Here is a 15,886-nt window from a genome sequence, read left to right on the forward strand (position 1 = left end):
ACAATTAATACTATTTTCGGTACTTACACAATTGTTGCTGTCATAAATATGACTTTGAGCGTTCCTGATGACGGCCAATCAAGATATGGCCGTCAGACGCATACTATTTATAAAGTTCTTTTTTAAGAGCAATTATTTTTTTTTATATTTAAAAATTCTAAATATGATCTTGATTCCACTGAATATTTTCAATACTAAATGTAATTAAACTTACCGCTTCAAAGTTTAACATATTGTATGATATGTAACGATTGCATACAAAGTGTTTACACATTGTCAAATTCACATGGGGAACTTAATAAAAATTACAATGCTGTTCCTATATTTAAAGAACACTATTCAAATAGGAAAAAATTAGTGCAATATATTTTTTACATGAGTTTTCAAAACATCCAAGTAACTACTGCAGAACCACATGCAATTTGGTACTATTTTTTAGCAGGAATTCTTATCATGCTCTTGGCCTGCATACCAATATTTGCAGTCTTTGTAAATACAGAATATATACTGATCCTAGTCGGCCAAAATCATGAAGTAGCGAGGTATGTATAGGCGTTTCACTTTACCTATAGTGATATAATTTGGAAACAACAAAGGTTTGTCCCACAATACATGGAAAATGAAGATATACGTAAGAGGAAACAGTATTTGTTTTCTCAAATCTCATAAGTTCATTAAAAAGATACAAACTAAGGTAAAAACAAAAATTTGGGCTATTGCATGAACTCAAAACGGAGCGCGACCGGATGCGTCGACATGGTAAGCTATTCGTGCAATTTATACACAACCCGTCATGCGAGTTCATATTCAGTCAAAATGTTTACAATTGGAAATAAAACTCAGTCTGTAAAATAATATATCAGATGTTATCTAATGATCAAAGATAGCGAAAAAATGCCGACAATGAGTTTTAACTTTTAAAAAACTCCAAAACATCGTATCTATCATCTAATTCGTGATGGTGCCCGTAAAATGTATATATTGTCGGCTTCAGTAGTTTTTTCTCAACTATGAACATTTTAAGTTCATATAAGAAGCACACCCCTGTTAATGGGTTCCGTACAGTGTGAACATGAATGAGCGTTACGTTTTATTTAAGATATGTAAACGCAACATGATTGGGAAAATAGTATGTTGCTGCTGCGAAATGGGAAACTGACATTTAAACAGTTTAAATCTTTCACATTTGTCATAGATTTTATTTTGAAATTGTTCATTTGTGAGAGAAAAAAAAAATGGTAGATACAGACAAAACTTGACAAACACGAAATTAAATGGATATAACCTTCCTTGACACATTTGCCTGTCGGAATTTAAACCTTTGCAAAGGTACTTATTTAGAAGACGTTTATCCAAAAGGATGTTATAAATTCCTTACCTTATTTTTCAGACTAAGTGGTCAGTACGTAATCATAGTTATTGCGGGATTTCCGGTAAGTCAATAAATCAATATGAATGTATCTAATTTTACTGGATTACCTATTTCACTGTTATTACCAATTCAACAAGGGAACTCTTTATATGTATTTCGGTTGCAGATTTATTTTTCTTCTATATTCGCAAGTGAGCAAACCTGAGCATTATTCCAGAATTATGAAAAAAAAAAAAAAAAATGGGAGCTGGATTTGTCTTCGATGATGATATTCGAATATTCGAATATTAGTAGTGATATTAGTTGCTAGAATAGAAGATTGTAAGAAAAACGTGAACAGAAAATATAACTTTAATTCAATCATATGGCTTCGGGCCTAACCAAACACGTGGAAAAAAAATTAGACTAGCTTTAAGTAGTACTTGCTCAATGGGAGATCAAGTCATATTTACAGCATATAATTATCAAATGATATGGAAAATTATATTGCAACTATGTTTTACCACGTAATGTTCAGAATTTGTTTGGTAAAAATAAACGATACTTCCTTTCTAATGCTTATAACTTGACCCCCCTCCCCCCCAAAAAAAAACCAATAAAAAAATATGCATGCATAATTACTGTTGAAAAACAAATATTCGTCTCGCCATTAAGGTGATATAACAAAGTACGTCGTTTAACTTTTACGGTTTGAATAAAGTTATAAAATAAGTTTTCTTGATGATATGTTGACGATACTCTTTGTTTGAGAACAAATACACAAATACTAAAAGATACAATATCGTTTGTGTTTGTAAAAGTTTATACCAATGTCAGTGATTCCGTTATTGCGGTAAAATGCCATGTGATTGTAACTAATAACTGACGATCATTTCTTGTCGACCAGTATAGTTTTCATATTACTTTGTTTGTCATTTATGTTTTTTCGCATCTGACCGTATTAGGCTCCAAACATCTGAAATTAAAGCATATGAAAGGGAAATGTAAATTAAGAGGACAAAACAAAACGAGACAGGTGTATTGGCGAACTCAAAAATATATCTATCTTTTTATATTTAAACACCATTGGTGATCGATCAAATCTATGTTGCATCAAATCGTGTTAAAGTCGCCTTTTCTGAATTTAGTGTGGCATGACGATAATTACCACTTTTTTAAAGTTTGTTTTATTATATCAGCTTTAACACTACATATAATTGTGAATCTGAATGTAAAAATCAATTTTGGTTACAAAATGAATGCCAAATAAGGCCCATTTAGCACCATAAACTACGATAAAAGAACCCAAAGTATTTAATAAACAGCCATTTTACAATAACAACAACGAACATTTCAGTGCTGAAAACTGATGAGACTTAATTCAGCAATGTATAATTTTTATGTTATTTTAGATCTACAAATATTTGAAATGTAGTGGTTTTTACAAACCGAAATTAAACTAACTGTTGTTTTTTTCAGGGATGTGTGATAACATTTGTTCTCATGAAATATTTACAGTGTCAGGTGAGATATTCATGTTCATATGATCACCAATTAGGATCACATCTCGGATGTGGTGCCACCTTATTTTGTACAACTTTTTTTGAATTTCGGTTTTTAATACTCTATAACTTCGTATCTGATGTAGCCTTCTTACTCTTCGGATTCAGGAAATGATTCAAATAGATATTAAAGACTGATTTAAACTGTCTATTGTAATAATGTATAGACATACTAACAATTTCCAAACTAATTCAAACGTTAACCATTTATTGTTTTTGAACGAAAATTCATTATTTCATTACCGGCTATCGGTACGACAGATATATTAGTAGTATTGTTCCCGATTTCTATTTAAAACAATTGATGTGTCTATCGTGGATAGCATATTTTGCCTGCATTTCAGATTGCCATTGCAGTACAATGCAGTTTACAATCGTGTACAACAGATTTTGTCTGTGTTGCAAACTGCATCTTCCGTATCAATATTTGTAATGATGATATGATTGATGAAACCACATTCCTTTACCCCAATTTTAATGGCTATTCTTGATGTTCAAAGCACTTCATTTTATGTCTTTATCCCTATAAACAAAAATGTTAGCATACAATAAAAGGAGAATTACATTTTTAATTTGTTTCTTTAAGAAATTAACAATATTTTCGTTTTTTGCAGAATATTGTTATCCCTGGAGTTATTTTACAGTTAGTCGCAAATGTTTTCAATGTAGTATATCATTTAATTTTGGTAACTAGATTAGACCTAGGGGTCAGGTAAGTAACTGTCATTTCTCTATATTTTATCCCCTTTATTTCATTTAAAATGATTTGGCAACCTTGCCCTGAAAAAGGAAAATATATATTTCAATTACGGAAAAGATATCGTATCCGGTTATATACAGTCGTTGTAAATATGAATTAAACCGTTACTTTGCAAACTGCAAATGATTTAACAAGAACATATGAAAGAATTGGACATGTTTTTTTTTTTATCGAAAGCAAGCTTGAACCTTGACGAGAGGCAAAATATACCAAAGGGACATTCAAACTCAAAGTCGACAACAAACGGTAGGACAAGAAACGAAAAACGACCAAAAGACAAAGAACAGTATGCAAAAAACAACATAGAAAACTAAAGACTGAGCAACTACACCAAAATTCGGGGGTGATCTAAGGTGCTCCGGGAGAGTAAGCAGATCCTGCTCCACATGTGATGAACCCATTTAAAATCACGAGAGTGAACCAAATACATGAAATATTTTATTTAAGTTTAAATATTCTTTATATTGTCTTTTTAATCCAAAAATCGTACAGTTGTCATATAAATTCTTTAATGGTAACAACATTTATATATGACATATTCAACGCACTATCATGTTTGTTTTGCTGAATTTGTCATAACATAATAACCGTTATTTTATAAACTTCCATGCCTCGACATTTGATAATGCCATTAATGGGTATGCCTATGAAATTGCATGACTGGCATTGCATATCAGCTTTGATTATGATTGGGAGGACAAAGCAGAAAATTACGTAATATCTTGTGTCTGCCTCATCTAAGAGCTTTTTTCGACGGACTTTTATTTTGGTAATTTGTTTTATTTTTCATGATGAAACGTGTGAAATTACATACTACAGTATTACACCCAAATTATATAAATTAAGTAACACTTGTAAGATCAAACAAGTCATAATGATATAATAAGATATATATATTACATTTGATTTTGTCAATTAAAAGCTGCTTCTGACAATTGCCGTTTCTGATCCATTTTTACCTCTGGTGCAGGGGTCAAGAAACATACAGATTATTTTTCTATATTAATCCAATATTTAAATATTCTATCTCACAAAATTTTGTGGGCAATATATTCTTACATCTACATTTGTAAATAGAATTTAAACAGCAACGGACTTGAGCGGTTTTTACCAAAGCAATTTTTTTTCTAGAAAAAAATTAACGGTACCAATTTTCCTGCACCAGATACGCATTTCGACAATAAATGTTTCTCCAGTGATGCTCGAGGCAAAAATATTTGAAAATCCAAAACTCATAAAAAACTATGAGCTTATAAACCAAAAAGGACAAACAGTATAGCCAAAGCCGGGCAAAGAATCAGAGCTTTGAATAAAAAAAAATGACAGACAAGTCATGCCTGTTGTAGACCATTGTGCAGACAAAATGTCGAACCAAACGAAAACTAACGAAGAAGAAAGTAATTTATATTAAATGCATAAACAACGGATACAAACTTATGGATATTAGATTTTCAATTAAAAAAATCATTACAATAAAATACTCGTCTTTTTGACATGGGTGAAATACCTGGTTGTTTTGCGTATTTCCTAGTCTGAAAAATCTTACAAAAGTTAGATACATTTTCATTTAATCTTTGACAGAGGGGCAGCAGCCGCTGTTGTATGCACATACTGGACGGAAGTTATCTTATACCTGATGTTCATAAAATGTAGTAAAATTTATGAAAACTCATGGAAAGGTATGTCATAAGTATTAAACAATTCTTTCAAACACAGCTACCACGTTATTAATCATGTCAACACCGAACCACTGACTACTGTGCAGATGATACACTGGGGGACTAATAGTCAACAAACAGCGGTATCGACCCAGTGTAATAAAAAATGAAAATAACATTTATAAATTGTATGCGTCCATAGCGCTTTTCTGAATCTAACAATCTAAAATTCAGAATATTACCTGTAGATGTAGCTATCAATGTATTTCATGTTCATTTACGACACATTTAAACTAAACATCATGTGGGCCTCTCTTCGGTTATGGTGCTCATTGTTTTAAGTTATGATATTTGTTTTTATTTACACACATTAAGACAAATCTTAGAGAGGAGATAATATATTTCCAATTATATATCTCTAATTTGCCGATTCAAATGTTGAAACTATGAATTTGAATATTGCAATTTTGGTTAAAGATATATCATTTTCATGGATTATACAGCTAGAAAATTAAACAACACGGCAACAGTACGCAAAACTATGACAATTTAACTTGCAAATGCTAAGAAAATATCAAAGAGCTTAACCATTGCCACAAATGAACAGTTGCTAATAAGTAATTTAATGTTTATAGGGTTTAGTAAAGAAGCCTTCCTAGAATGGAACACATTTCTAAATCTTGCTATTCCTGGAATATTTATGATATCCGTAGATTGGTGGAGTTTTGAAATATCAACTTTAGTTGTGGGTTTGTACTAAAATCAACTTTCTTTCAAAACGAATATAGGCATTTTTTAAGTGAAGCATCGTAACGACAAAGATTTCACAAAAAGAAGACATGAAGGGAGGGTTTGGGGTGCTGTCACCAGAGGACTATGCAAATTATGTCAAACTAGAGGCATCCGACATGTTGTTCATCTTAAGTATAAAACAAGAGAGCTAAACCGATTAAATGTAAAAAAATTGTATATTAGAATTTGAAAACTGAACATGGTTTGCACATAAGTTCAAATTAAAAATAATAAAAAAGATACTAAAGGGACAAGTTAAAAAAATAATCAGGCAACGCCATGGCCAATAGAAAGTAACAAAAGTCCACAAAACGCATTACATCAAATTAAAGGTTAGGCAACAATAACCCTATAAGAAAATCGGAGATAGATAAAATTGGTGCGAAATGATTCGCCGTTATTATTTTACTCTGATTATGCCTTCCTTTTGATTGTAGCGTCACTAATGAGTTTTATGATGACGAAATATGCGTCGGGCGTACAAAAATTATAAGCCTTGTATCTTTGATGGGGCTTTACTAGTATGAGCCGTCGGGATGTCCCAATTGTTTAAAAAAGATGAGTTAATTATGGCTACTAGTTGAACATATCCGTGAAAAATAGAGGATGCGATACTAAGAGAATATTCAAAACTCATGTCAACTGAAAACGCCACTGTAAAAGAAAACGAAAAGAAAACACTTCATAAAAAACTTAAGACTGAGCTACACGAACCCTGTCAAAAACCGGAGTTAATCGGACGGGTAAGCAGGTCTTGTTTGACTAGAAGAATCCTTCGTGGTGTAACGTTTTGAAATAAAAGTTTGAATTTTTGCATTCATATACGCTTAATATGGCACAGTGGCGGAAGAGGGATTCAATGGAGTGAACCCCTTTTCTTGGGATTGTTCGGGAGAGCATAAAATTCCGAGTTGACACCCTTCGTGTTACTGATGTTTCGTACGAATTTCGTGTTGAGTCTCATTCGGGGATTCACAATTGAGGAAAATAGGACTGAATGTGGTAACGACAGTCGAAACATATCGAGGTAATTTGTGAAACAGATCGTCTATACACCAACTTGTGATGACGTCCGTAACAACAAGTGAAACACAAGAACAGTTTTGAAATAGATCACTTCCGATTGAATGTCTTGAACGTCTGATTTAGGAACCCTTGGTTTGATAGCTTCTGCATATGTAAAAGCATACCTGCAGGCTGGAAATAACAAAAGGCAGCACATACTTTGGACTTAAATCAACTATGAAATGTATATTCCATATCCCGACTGTTAATGAGTACATTCAATACATAAAAATAAGACAGAAAATGTTTTTTTTTTATTATAAGGTGTCCTCGGAAGTGTTCAACTGGCAGCTCACAGCATTGTATTCCAGATCAATGGTTTAATATTCATGGTAAACATCATCATACCTTTATTAATTGCTATACCATTCATATTTATAAGACTTTTCAAACATCTAGGCTTACAGCGTTTCCCCTATTAACCACTCGATGTCACTCTCTCTGTCTCTCTCTCTCTCTTTTTTCTCATGCGATTTTCTCATTGTTTATTAAATCTTAGTTTTAACTACTGTTATCTATTATTTACTCCAAGTGTGTACCATCTGAAACATTTCCTGTTCAAGTATGCTTTTCAACTTCGAACTTATTGGCCTTTTAACTATTTTTATTCGAGCGTCACTGGTAAGTCTTTTATATATGAAACGCCTGGAATCTTTGATGACTTTTTTTATATTACGTTAGTTTCGTTGTGCCTTTGTGGATCAGTTTTGGAAAAAAGTATCTGTCTGTGAAACTTTAAATTATTTAGAGATCTCACTTTTTCGTGAAGGTTATAATTATAGAATAGTTTGTATTATATATATCTATCGTGGAAACGAAATTGAAATGAGATTTTTACAGATAGATATGAAGACATAAATAATATCATTTAGCTCGGGGGTCCACTTCAATACTTAATTGATAGGGGGTGCCGCTGGAGTTCTGTTACCCCACCCTTTTCACATAATTTAGATTTTAAAAATGTATACCTTTTCATATATTGCGTAGGTAAAAACGTAACCTTTCCCAATATTGGTAAATATCACCTTTGTTCGGAGCTCAGATTCCTCGTGTAATGTTTACTTACGGCGAGACTTTCGGCTGTGAAAATTTTTCAGTGCTATTCATATAACAAGTAATGGGAACTTTATAGAGCTTATCATGTATTTCTGAATGTTTTCCCCACCTATTCACATATTTTCAAGCTGGAAAATGTGACCTATTCCAGCGGCACGTCCTATCACCTTGCGTATAGGAAGTGCACCACCCCCCCTGAGTAATTTAGTCATCAATATTGGAAGGTAAAACCAACTTAAATTGCAATGTCGGTTTTTTTATAACCTAAATAAAAATAGTGATTGGAATGATAAAGTAACTTTTCCATGTGCTAGCAACGGGTCGATACCTTTGATGTTGGATTAATAGTTCCAAAGGTATCATCAGCTCAGTAGTAAGTACTTTGGTACTGACATGGTACTTAATATACTTTTTAGCTCACCTGGCCCTGGTATTTGGTTTAACAAATATAGCCGATATGGCTAATATAGAAAACACAGGGGTTAAGTGCAAGTTTTGTATATTTTACTGAAAACAGCTTTAGATAGATCTGACAAGGGCAAAATGTTCCGAATGTACCTGCTGTCTATTTACATAAAAACTGTCAGACGACTTCTAAGAGAAGATATTGCCGAAAACTATGAAAGATGGTCAGAAACGTTAAATAAAAAAAAAATCATCAGGACAAGATCTATAAATAAGTCAAAAGGCCAAAATAGTCAGTCGACTCCTTATTGGAGTTATTGCCCTTTAGTGAAAAATTTTACCATTTTTTTGTATTTGCCTTTTATCTTGAAATCTACAATATAGATAGATAAAAACTTTTAATAGCAGAAATGATAAGCAAGACAAGATCTTTAATAAAACCAAATTGTTGAAATGCTTACAGTTGACTCCCTTAAATGATGATATTTAGTATTTTTGCCTATAGTACTAACGAAGCGGAGAGAAATGGAAAAAAAAAGTAAACAAGGTAAGAATTCATTCAATTTAAAGCATTTCTACTGATTTGACGAGGGTACCGCTTAAGAAATGATATTCTGATATATAATTCTTTAAATTATTAGGCCGATAAGTACAAAATTAAGACAAGATTTTGTGTTATACTCAAGAACTTGCCACTTAGTACCTGAAAATTTCGATGTCGATCGTCCTCTGTCGCCCCATTGGCAAGATATTCAACTGTTTTTCAGAATTTTTCCAGACACTTTTTTAGATTATTATAGTTTGGCATCATATTTACTGAAATTTGTTGTCAAAATGAACGTTTTTAAAGAACATAGACCCTAAAAAATAAAGTCTAGGGTACGGCAACTTGCTCATGTTGACAAATTTACTGTATGGCAACTTGTTTTCAACTGTATGGCAACTTGCTAATTTCAAAATATTTATTTGCCGTCTTTTGAAAGAAATAAAGTATTAGGTTCAAATATCTAATTATGCATTTGATAAAAATACAATTCGCTTGACACCATTTAAGATGTATACACAATATAAGGCTTGAACACAGTCCTATTACATCTTTTACATACCTGATGTATACAATATGAATACGGCATATACAAAAGCTGGCAAATGTTGTAACTTTCGGAAAGGCATGTCACTGTTTTACTGACCTGTTGTTCTGCCCTGACGTAGCATTAAATGTTACCCATGTCCGTCCGACCCGTCTCTCCCGTCCGTCCAGAAAGTCCCAATAATTGGTTTCCGTTCTCTAACTTTAGTATGCCTTAACCAAATGTTTTAAAACTAACACGAAATGCTTATCACCACAAAACACAGATCAAGTTATAAATTGGGTAGCGTCACTGTAAACCGTTCTTGAGTTATGCCCTTTATAAATGAAAAAAAGCTAAAGCTGTCGTTTCTGTTCTCAAACTTTAGATTGCCTCAACCAAATGTTTTAACCATACAACATTAGTCAGCATTTGCATATAAGTGATGAACATTTCGGGGATGGGTTGTGGGTGGAGGGAAGGAAGGAGGTAATGGCAGGAAAATTTTTCCGCATTGAATATTTAGAACCATTAAGTGAATGAATTCTCTTTCAACTGTCAGATAAAATGAAATATAAATGAATTATCATTCTCTGCAAAAAATAAATGTTGTATTGCTACACCACGGCACCATGTTAAGGGAGGTTTGAGTGCTCACAAACATGTTTAAGCCCGCCTCAATATATATGTGTCTGTCCCTGGTCAGGAACATGTAATATAGCGGCTGTCGTAAGTTGCTGCCTGACATATTTGTTTATGATTTGTCATAAATCAGGCAATTTTGATACGGTATGGGTTTTGTTCATTGTGAAGTGTATAGTAACCAATAGTTGGTCAAATCTATTTCATTTGGACTTTGTTTGAAAGTCCTCTCAATGAAAACCATTCCACGTCTCCTTTTTCAATTAATGTTATTGTCTTATTTGTAAAAGGCAGATACAGCCAATATATTAGAATAAAGAACATTAATTTTCTAAAAAAAAAACTTCATCTCTATATAGTAAGAAATGAACAAGCTCGGTGGCTAACACTGTTTAAATTTAAAAATAAATATTAACCTTAGATTAATAATTTTTGGAAAGAATGAAAGAAGAATCCGATACAAGGGATACAAATCCGGCTATGGCTACGGCATAAACTATTTATATAAACTTTCTACTTGAGAATAAAGATGACCTTGTATGAAGTTTTTTTTGGTTGTCATCTTAATATTATAAACTTATTAATACAATTCACAAAAGCTAGCATCTTCGACTTGTAAGTTTAAAGAATTATAATGAAATAACATCTAATAAGGACAGTTTGAAATATTTTTGAATCCTGATGGTGCATACTCATAAATTCTTTTGGAAAAATCCGCGTAAATTTAAATGTTGATTTGATAGCATTCATTTATTTATTTGCCCTCGTAAACAGTTTTGTTAAAATACCGAAATCGGTAAATTCTTATTGTGAACGAATAAGTCGGGTACACCTTTTTACATTCAGGCGTGCTTAAGTTATATCTATTTAACCCAGCACATTCTTTATGTGTCTGTCCGAAGCCACGAGCCTGTAGTTTGGTGGTTGTCGTTGGTCTCTATCATATTTGTTATTTTTCGTTAATTGTTTTGTTATGAGTTAGGCCGTTAGTTTTCTTGTTGAATCCTTCCACAATTTTCATATCGGGGCTTTTTATAGCCGACTGTAAGGTACGATTTTTCGTTGTTGAGAGCCAAACGATAGCATATAATTGCTTACATACACTTTATTTGACCCTGGTGGATAGTTATCTTATTTGCAATCATACAACATCTCCACTGTTTATATTTAAAAAAAAAGAACAGCGCCAACAAAAGATGAATGGTCGTTTTTTTTCATTGAACTTACAAAATTTCACCCTGACAACAAATAAGACAACAGTCGTTAGTATTATAACGATATATGAATGTATTTAGGATAATATGGTTGAAAAAAACCTTTTTGTCTTTAAAAACAAAAGTCAAATAGAAGTACGCAACGACGACTTCTGAACGAAATTAACGGCATATATTTTATAATATTTGATAAGTAGTTTATTTTGTATATTTGTAAGCCGGTAAAGCTTTGATACAGCCAAAATTTCGTCACTTGATATTATCTAAACAGTGATTAATTTCATCTTTAAATTACAATATATTGCAAGACACCGTACAGACAAAAGTTGTTATTTTGCAATTCGCCGTACAACGTCCTGCAATTCGCCGTACAATAAACAAACAATGTTTTGGTCCATATTCTTTAAAAACATCTTTATGACAACAGATTTCAGTCAATATGGTGTCACACTATCATAATCTAAAAACGTGTCTGGAAAAATAATGAAAAACAGTTGAATATCTTGCCAATGGGGCGACAGAGGACAATCGACCTCGAAATTTTCAGGTACTAAGTGGCAAGCTTTGGAGTATAACACAAAATCTTGTCTTAATTTTTTACTTATCGTCCTAATAATTTAAAGAATTATATATCAGAAAATCATTTCTTAAGCGGTACCCTCGTCAAATCAGTAGAAATGCTTTAAATTGAATGAATTCTTACCTTGTTTACTTTTTTTTTTCCATTTCTCTCCGCTTCGTTAGTACCCAATTTCCGGTGGCGATGATACACAGTGATGAAGATCTTTTATATTTGTATTATGAGATTTTTAGAGGTTTTTGTATATATGCATACTCTATCACTGTATCTAAAGTGCTGCGTCTGCTCGAGACCGTTAAGTTTTAAATATATATAACGTTACTGTCGAGAGAAGAAATATTAAAGGGCAAGAAATACGGTGTTTAACATTTTCATCTGAAAATATATTTTGACAATATGATGGCAAAAAATTACGTGAAAACGATCGTGTTCTTTCTGTGAAGCGTCATTATTCATGGTCGCTTTTTTTCTTGACGTCACAACAGCACAATTACTGATGAGCAATAAAAAATGACGTCTGAATTGAACTTATTTCAAGCAAACCATACAGTGATTATCAAACAATAATCAATCGTTTAGGGAAAGTATATCAATTACCAATTTAAAAAAAGTATATATTTATAAAGTTTTAATAAACTAACTGATGAAATTACAGTATTGCCCAATAAACCCGAATAAAAGCCTTATCTCCGGCAACATGATATGACATTTAATAATCTGACACTATTAATCTCCATCAAACAAATCATTGAAACTAATACATTTATATATTAAGGAAAAAACGGAGTTGTTGTTAAACAAATTAAACCTTAACGATATTAAGGATTTTTCTGAAAATAAAAAAACCAAAATAGCTCGATTATGTGATATCTATATTTTAAGAGGGAATCATCATATGGAGATATTTAGGACAGAGTTAAGGAAATAAATATGATAAAGTCATCATAGATAACAGGATTGAAATTTTGTACGCCAGACGCGTGTTTTTTCTACAAAAGATTCATCAGTGACGCTTGAATAAAAAAAAGTTAAAAAGACCAAAATAAAGTACGAAGTTGAAGAGCATTGAAGACCAAATATTCCGGTTGGAAAATCCTGCACAATATATTTATTGCAAGAAGTATGAAGTTTGGGGAATTAATATGGGATGTTTGCTGGAAAAAAATAGGAATCGAAATTGACAAAACAAAAACCGTAATGGTTATCACTTTGAGCATGGTACGTGCAGGTATTCATTTGATAGATATATATTTCACCTGTCATAAAGATCAAACTACAATCAATGTGGATGTTACAGTAATATATATTTATACGACAGTGAAAAAAGGATCTGCATTGGAAAATCTGAATTTTGTGAGAGTATTGATGCACTTGCATAATCTAGATTATACAACGGAATGAAAAGCTCTGTTTCATTTATCATGTTGTAAGGTATAAGCGTTGAAGACTTAACAACAACTGTCAAGATAACGATACAGCAATAAAAGCCTTATTTCCATAACATGTTCACCTTATATCATAATATCTTAATTTCTAGTTTCCAATTAAATTCCTTCTTATATCACGTATTTAACAATTACTACACGTAGCGTTTTACTTACATTAAAAAATGGTTAGATTTTATAAGCGTTTTCATAACTTTTTAATATAGTTCGTGCATAGCCTAGAATATGCTGAAGAATACACATACTTTTCTTAAAAGTTTGAAAGTTTGGTTTTTTGCTGTAGGAGTGGTAAATATATTTTACTCTGAAATTAGAAAAAAATACAGTTAAAGTGTAGAACAACAAAATAGCTATTTCAATTTCAATTTCACGTTTATCTGCAGATTTGTGCACATAGAAGAAAGAGAATATTGCAATTGTGATATTGTTTAATAATAAGTGTCCTTATTATTATTGATAACACGATACCTGCATTGTGGGATAATAATTGTTGTCGAAAATTGCAATCAACGGTTTGATTGGTGAAAAAGAATGATCATATGTAATGCTTGTAACCTTGGCAACGTTTTGTAAAGATAAAGAGACGAGGAGGGCACGGTATCTGTTTATTTGTATGTGAAAAATATGTGACATGCTTCATAAAGATAACTGCAAGAGAACAATTTTAGTTTGAGTAATAAATTGAATAGTTGAAACAGTTAATAACATTTAGAACATCAAATATATTCTTGTCAATCATATTTTTCGTTACCTTGGTAGTATTTTATAAAATATATAAATGGTGCACAGCTATTCGTTTGGTAATTTATGGTTTAAGTAAACGAGAAATATAGAAAAAACTACATTGTATGAATATTTTCTATTTGCTAGTATATTTGTGATTGAACGTAATACATGACAAATGTTAACAGTGGTTAAGTTAACATTGTTGTTACCATAGCAAAGATATATCTGCTATACAATTATTTAACTTTTCAAGTGTGTTTTATTTATATAATAACTTTATTGTAAGACTTGAACCTGCATTTGCTTTTATTTTTTAAGGTGTCATCTAGTGTAAAATACATTGAAAAGGATAAAAGAATAAAAAAGCTGATATTAAGGCTCAGTTGCCATAGCATTTCATGACGTCATTGTAAGAAAACGGCATATGATACCCATGAAATTATTATTGCATTGAAGGCTTCACATCATAAATATAAATTGAAAGTAATATCAATAGAATATGAGATGGGGCTAATTTTGCCCCTTAGAGCACCCATTCCTTTATTAGAATGTCGAAAATGAAGCAAATATTTTCTCACTAAACTTAATTCATTTTCACACTTTCTTTTTACTTAAAACGACCAGCACTCGAGAAGATCATTCTACTGGAATGTGATCTGAACATGTTAAAAAATGGAGAACAAAATCCTCACTAAGACAGCAACCGAATGACACCCCCAAATCACAACAACAAAACACACAAAAAAAAAAACCCAAAAAAAACAACAGAAACAATAACATAGATTACAATAAAAAAGTATAAAGTACAAATTAAGGAAAAATATAAACACTAGGGTAAACAAACTCGAAACAACATAGTAAAAGAAACCTCTTGAGTCCGAATCGCTCCTCAAGACCCACCTCCACCAGGAACACCTATTGTAAAAAACCCGAAACCAGTAGCATAAATGCATAAAAAGTGAGCTTTTAACCGTATGTTGCTTTGTACCGTTTGATGTGTGCACAAGTGAGAAACGTTTCATTTGATTTCATAATTAGGCTTAATATGTTTATTGTTTATATTATAGTTACAACATTTTATTTTGAATGATATGATTTTAGATTCCATTAGGGTTATCTTCAGCAGTATGTATAAAAGTTGGACAAAATGTTGGAGCTGGGGATCCAATTAAAGCTCAGACGACATCTAGAGTTGGAATCTTGGTTGGGTGTATGTTATTTTACTGTTCATGCATTTTCATATACAGTCTTTAATAATTGTGATACATTTGGCTGATGATATCAGCACAATTTGTGTTAAGGCCCCTTCTATCATAGAGCTAAGAACGTTGCAACGCATTTATGCATTCCTGGCTTCAAATACTTAGGTTTGAGCTTTCCTGATGAAGGTAATTTCAGAAAAGTGCTTCGGATCCACAAAAATTATAAATTGTTATTTTCATTTAATAACATTACGGTTTATTGTAAAGTTATTAAATGAAAATAACAATTTATAATTTATAATGAATACAACATCGTGTAAATTACTTTCTTGTCATCTTTCTAAATTTTACAGCATTT

At 31.9% G+C, this 15,886-nt stretch overlaps 1 protein-coding gene across 1 annotated transcript in view; it reads left to right on the forward strand.

The window, feature by feature from the left end:
• Positions 1-15,886, forward strand: part of LOC127702875 (multidrug and toxin extrusion protein 2-like) — a 30,988-nt gene that overhangs the window by 9,220 nt on the left and 5,882 nt on the right. Inside the window, exons 5-9 of the mRNA XM_052207178.1 lie at positions 443-542; positions 1,391-1,398; positions 5,967-6,080; positions 7,453-7,520; positions 15,428-15,529. Of these exons, the coding sequence (XP_052063138.1) occupies positions 443-542; positions 1,391-1,398; positions 5,967-6,080; positions 7,453-7,520; positions 15,428-15,529 (392 nt within the window). The remainder of the gene's footprint in view (positions 1-442; positions 543-1,390; positions 1,399-5,966; positions 6,081-7,452; positions 7,521-15,427; positions 15,530-15,886) is intronic.

The sequence above is a fragment of the Mytilus californianus genome, unplaced genomic scaffold (assembly GCF_021869535.1).
Source record: "Mytilus californianus isolate M0D057914Y unplaced genomic scaffold, xbMytCali1.0.p SCAF_5, whole genome shotgun sequence".
Taxonomy (NCBI): Eukaryota; Metazoa; Mollusca; class Bivalvia; order Mytilida; family Mytilidae; genus Mytilus; species Mytilus californianus.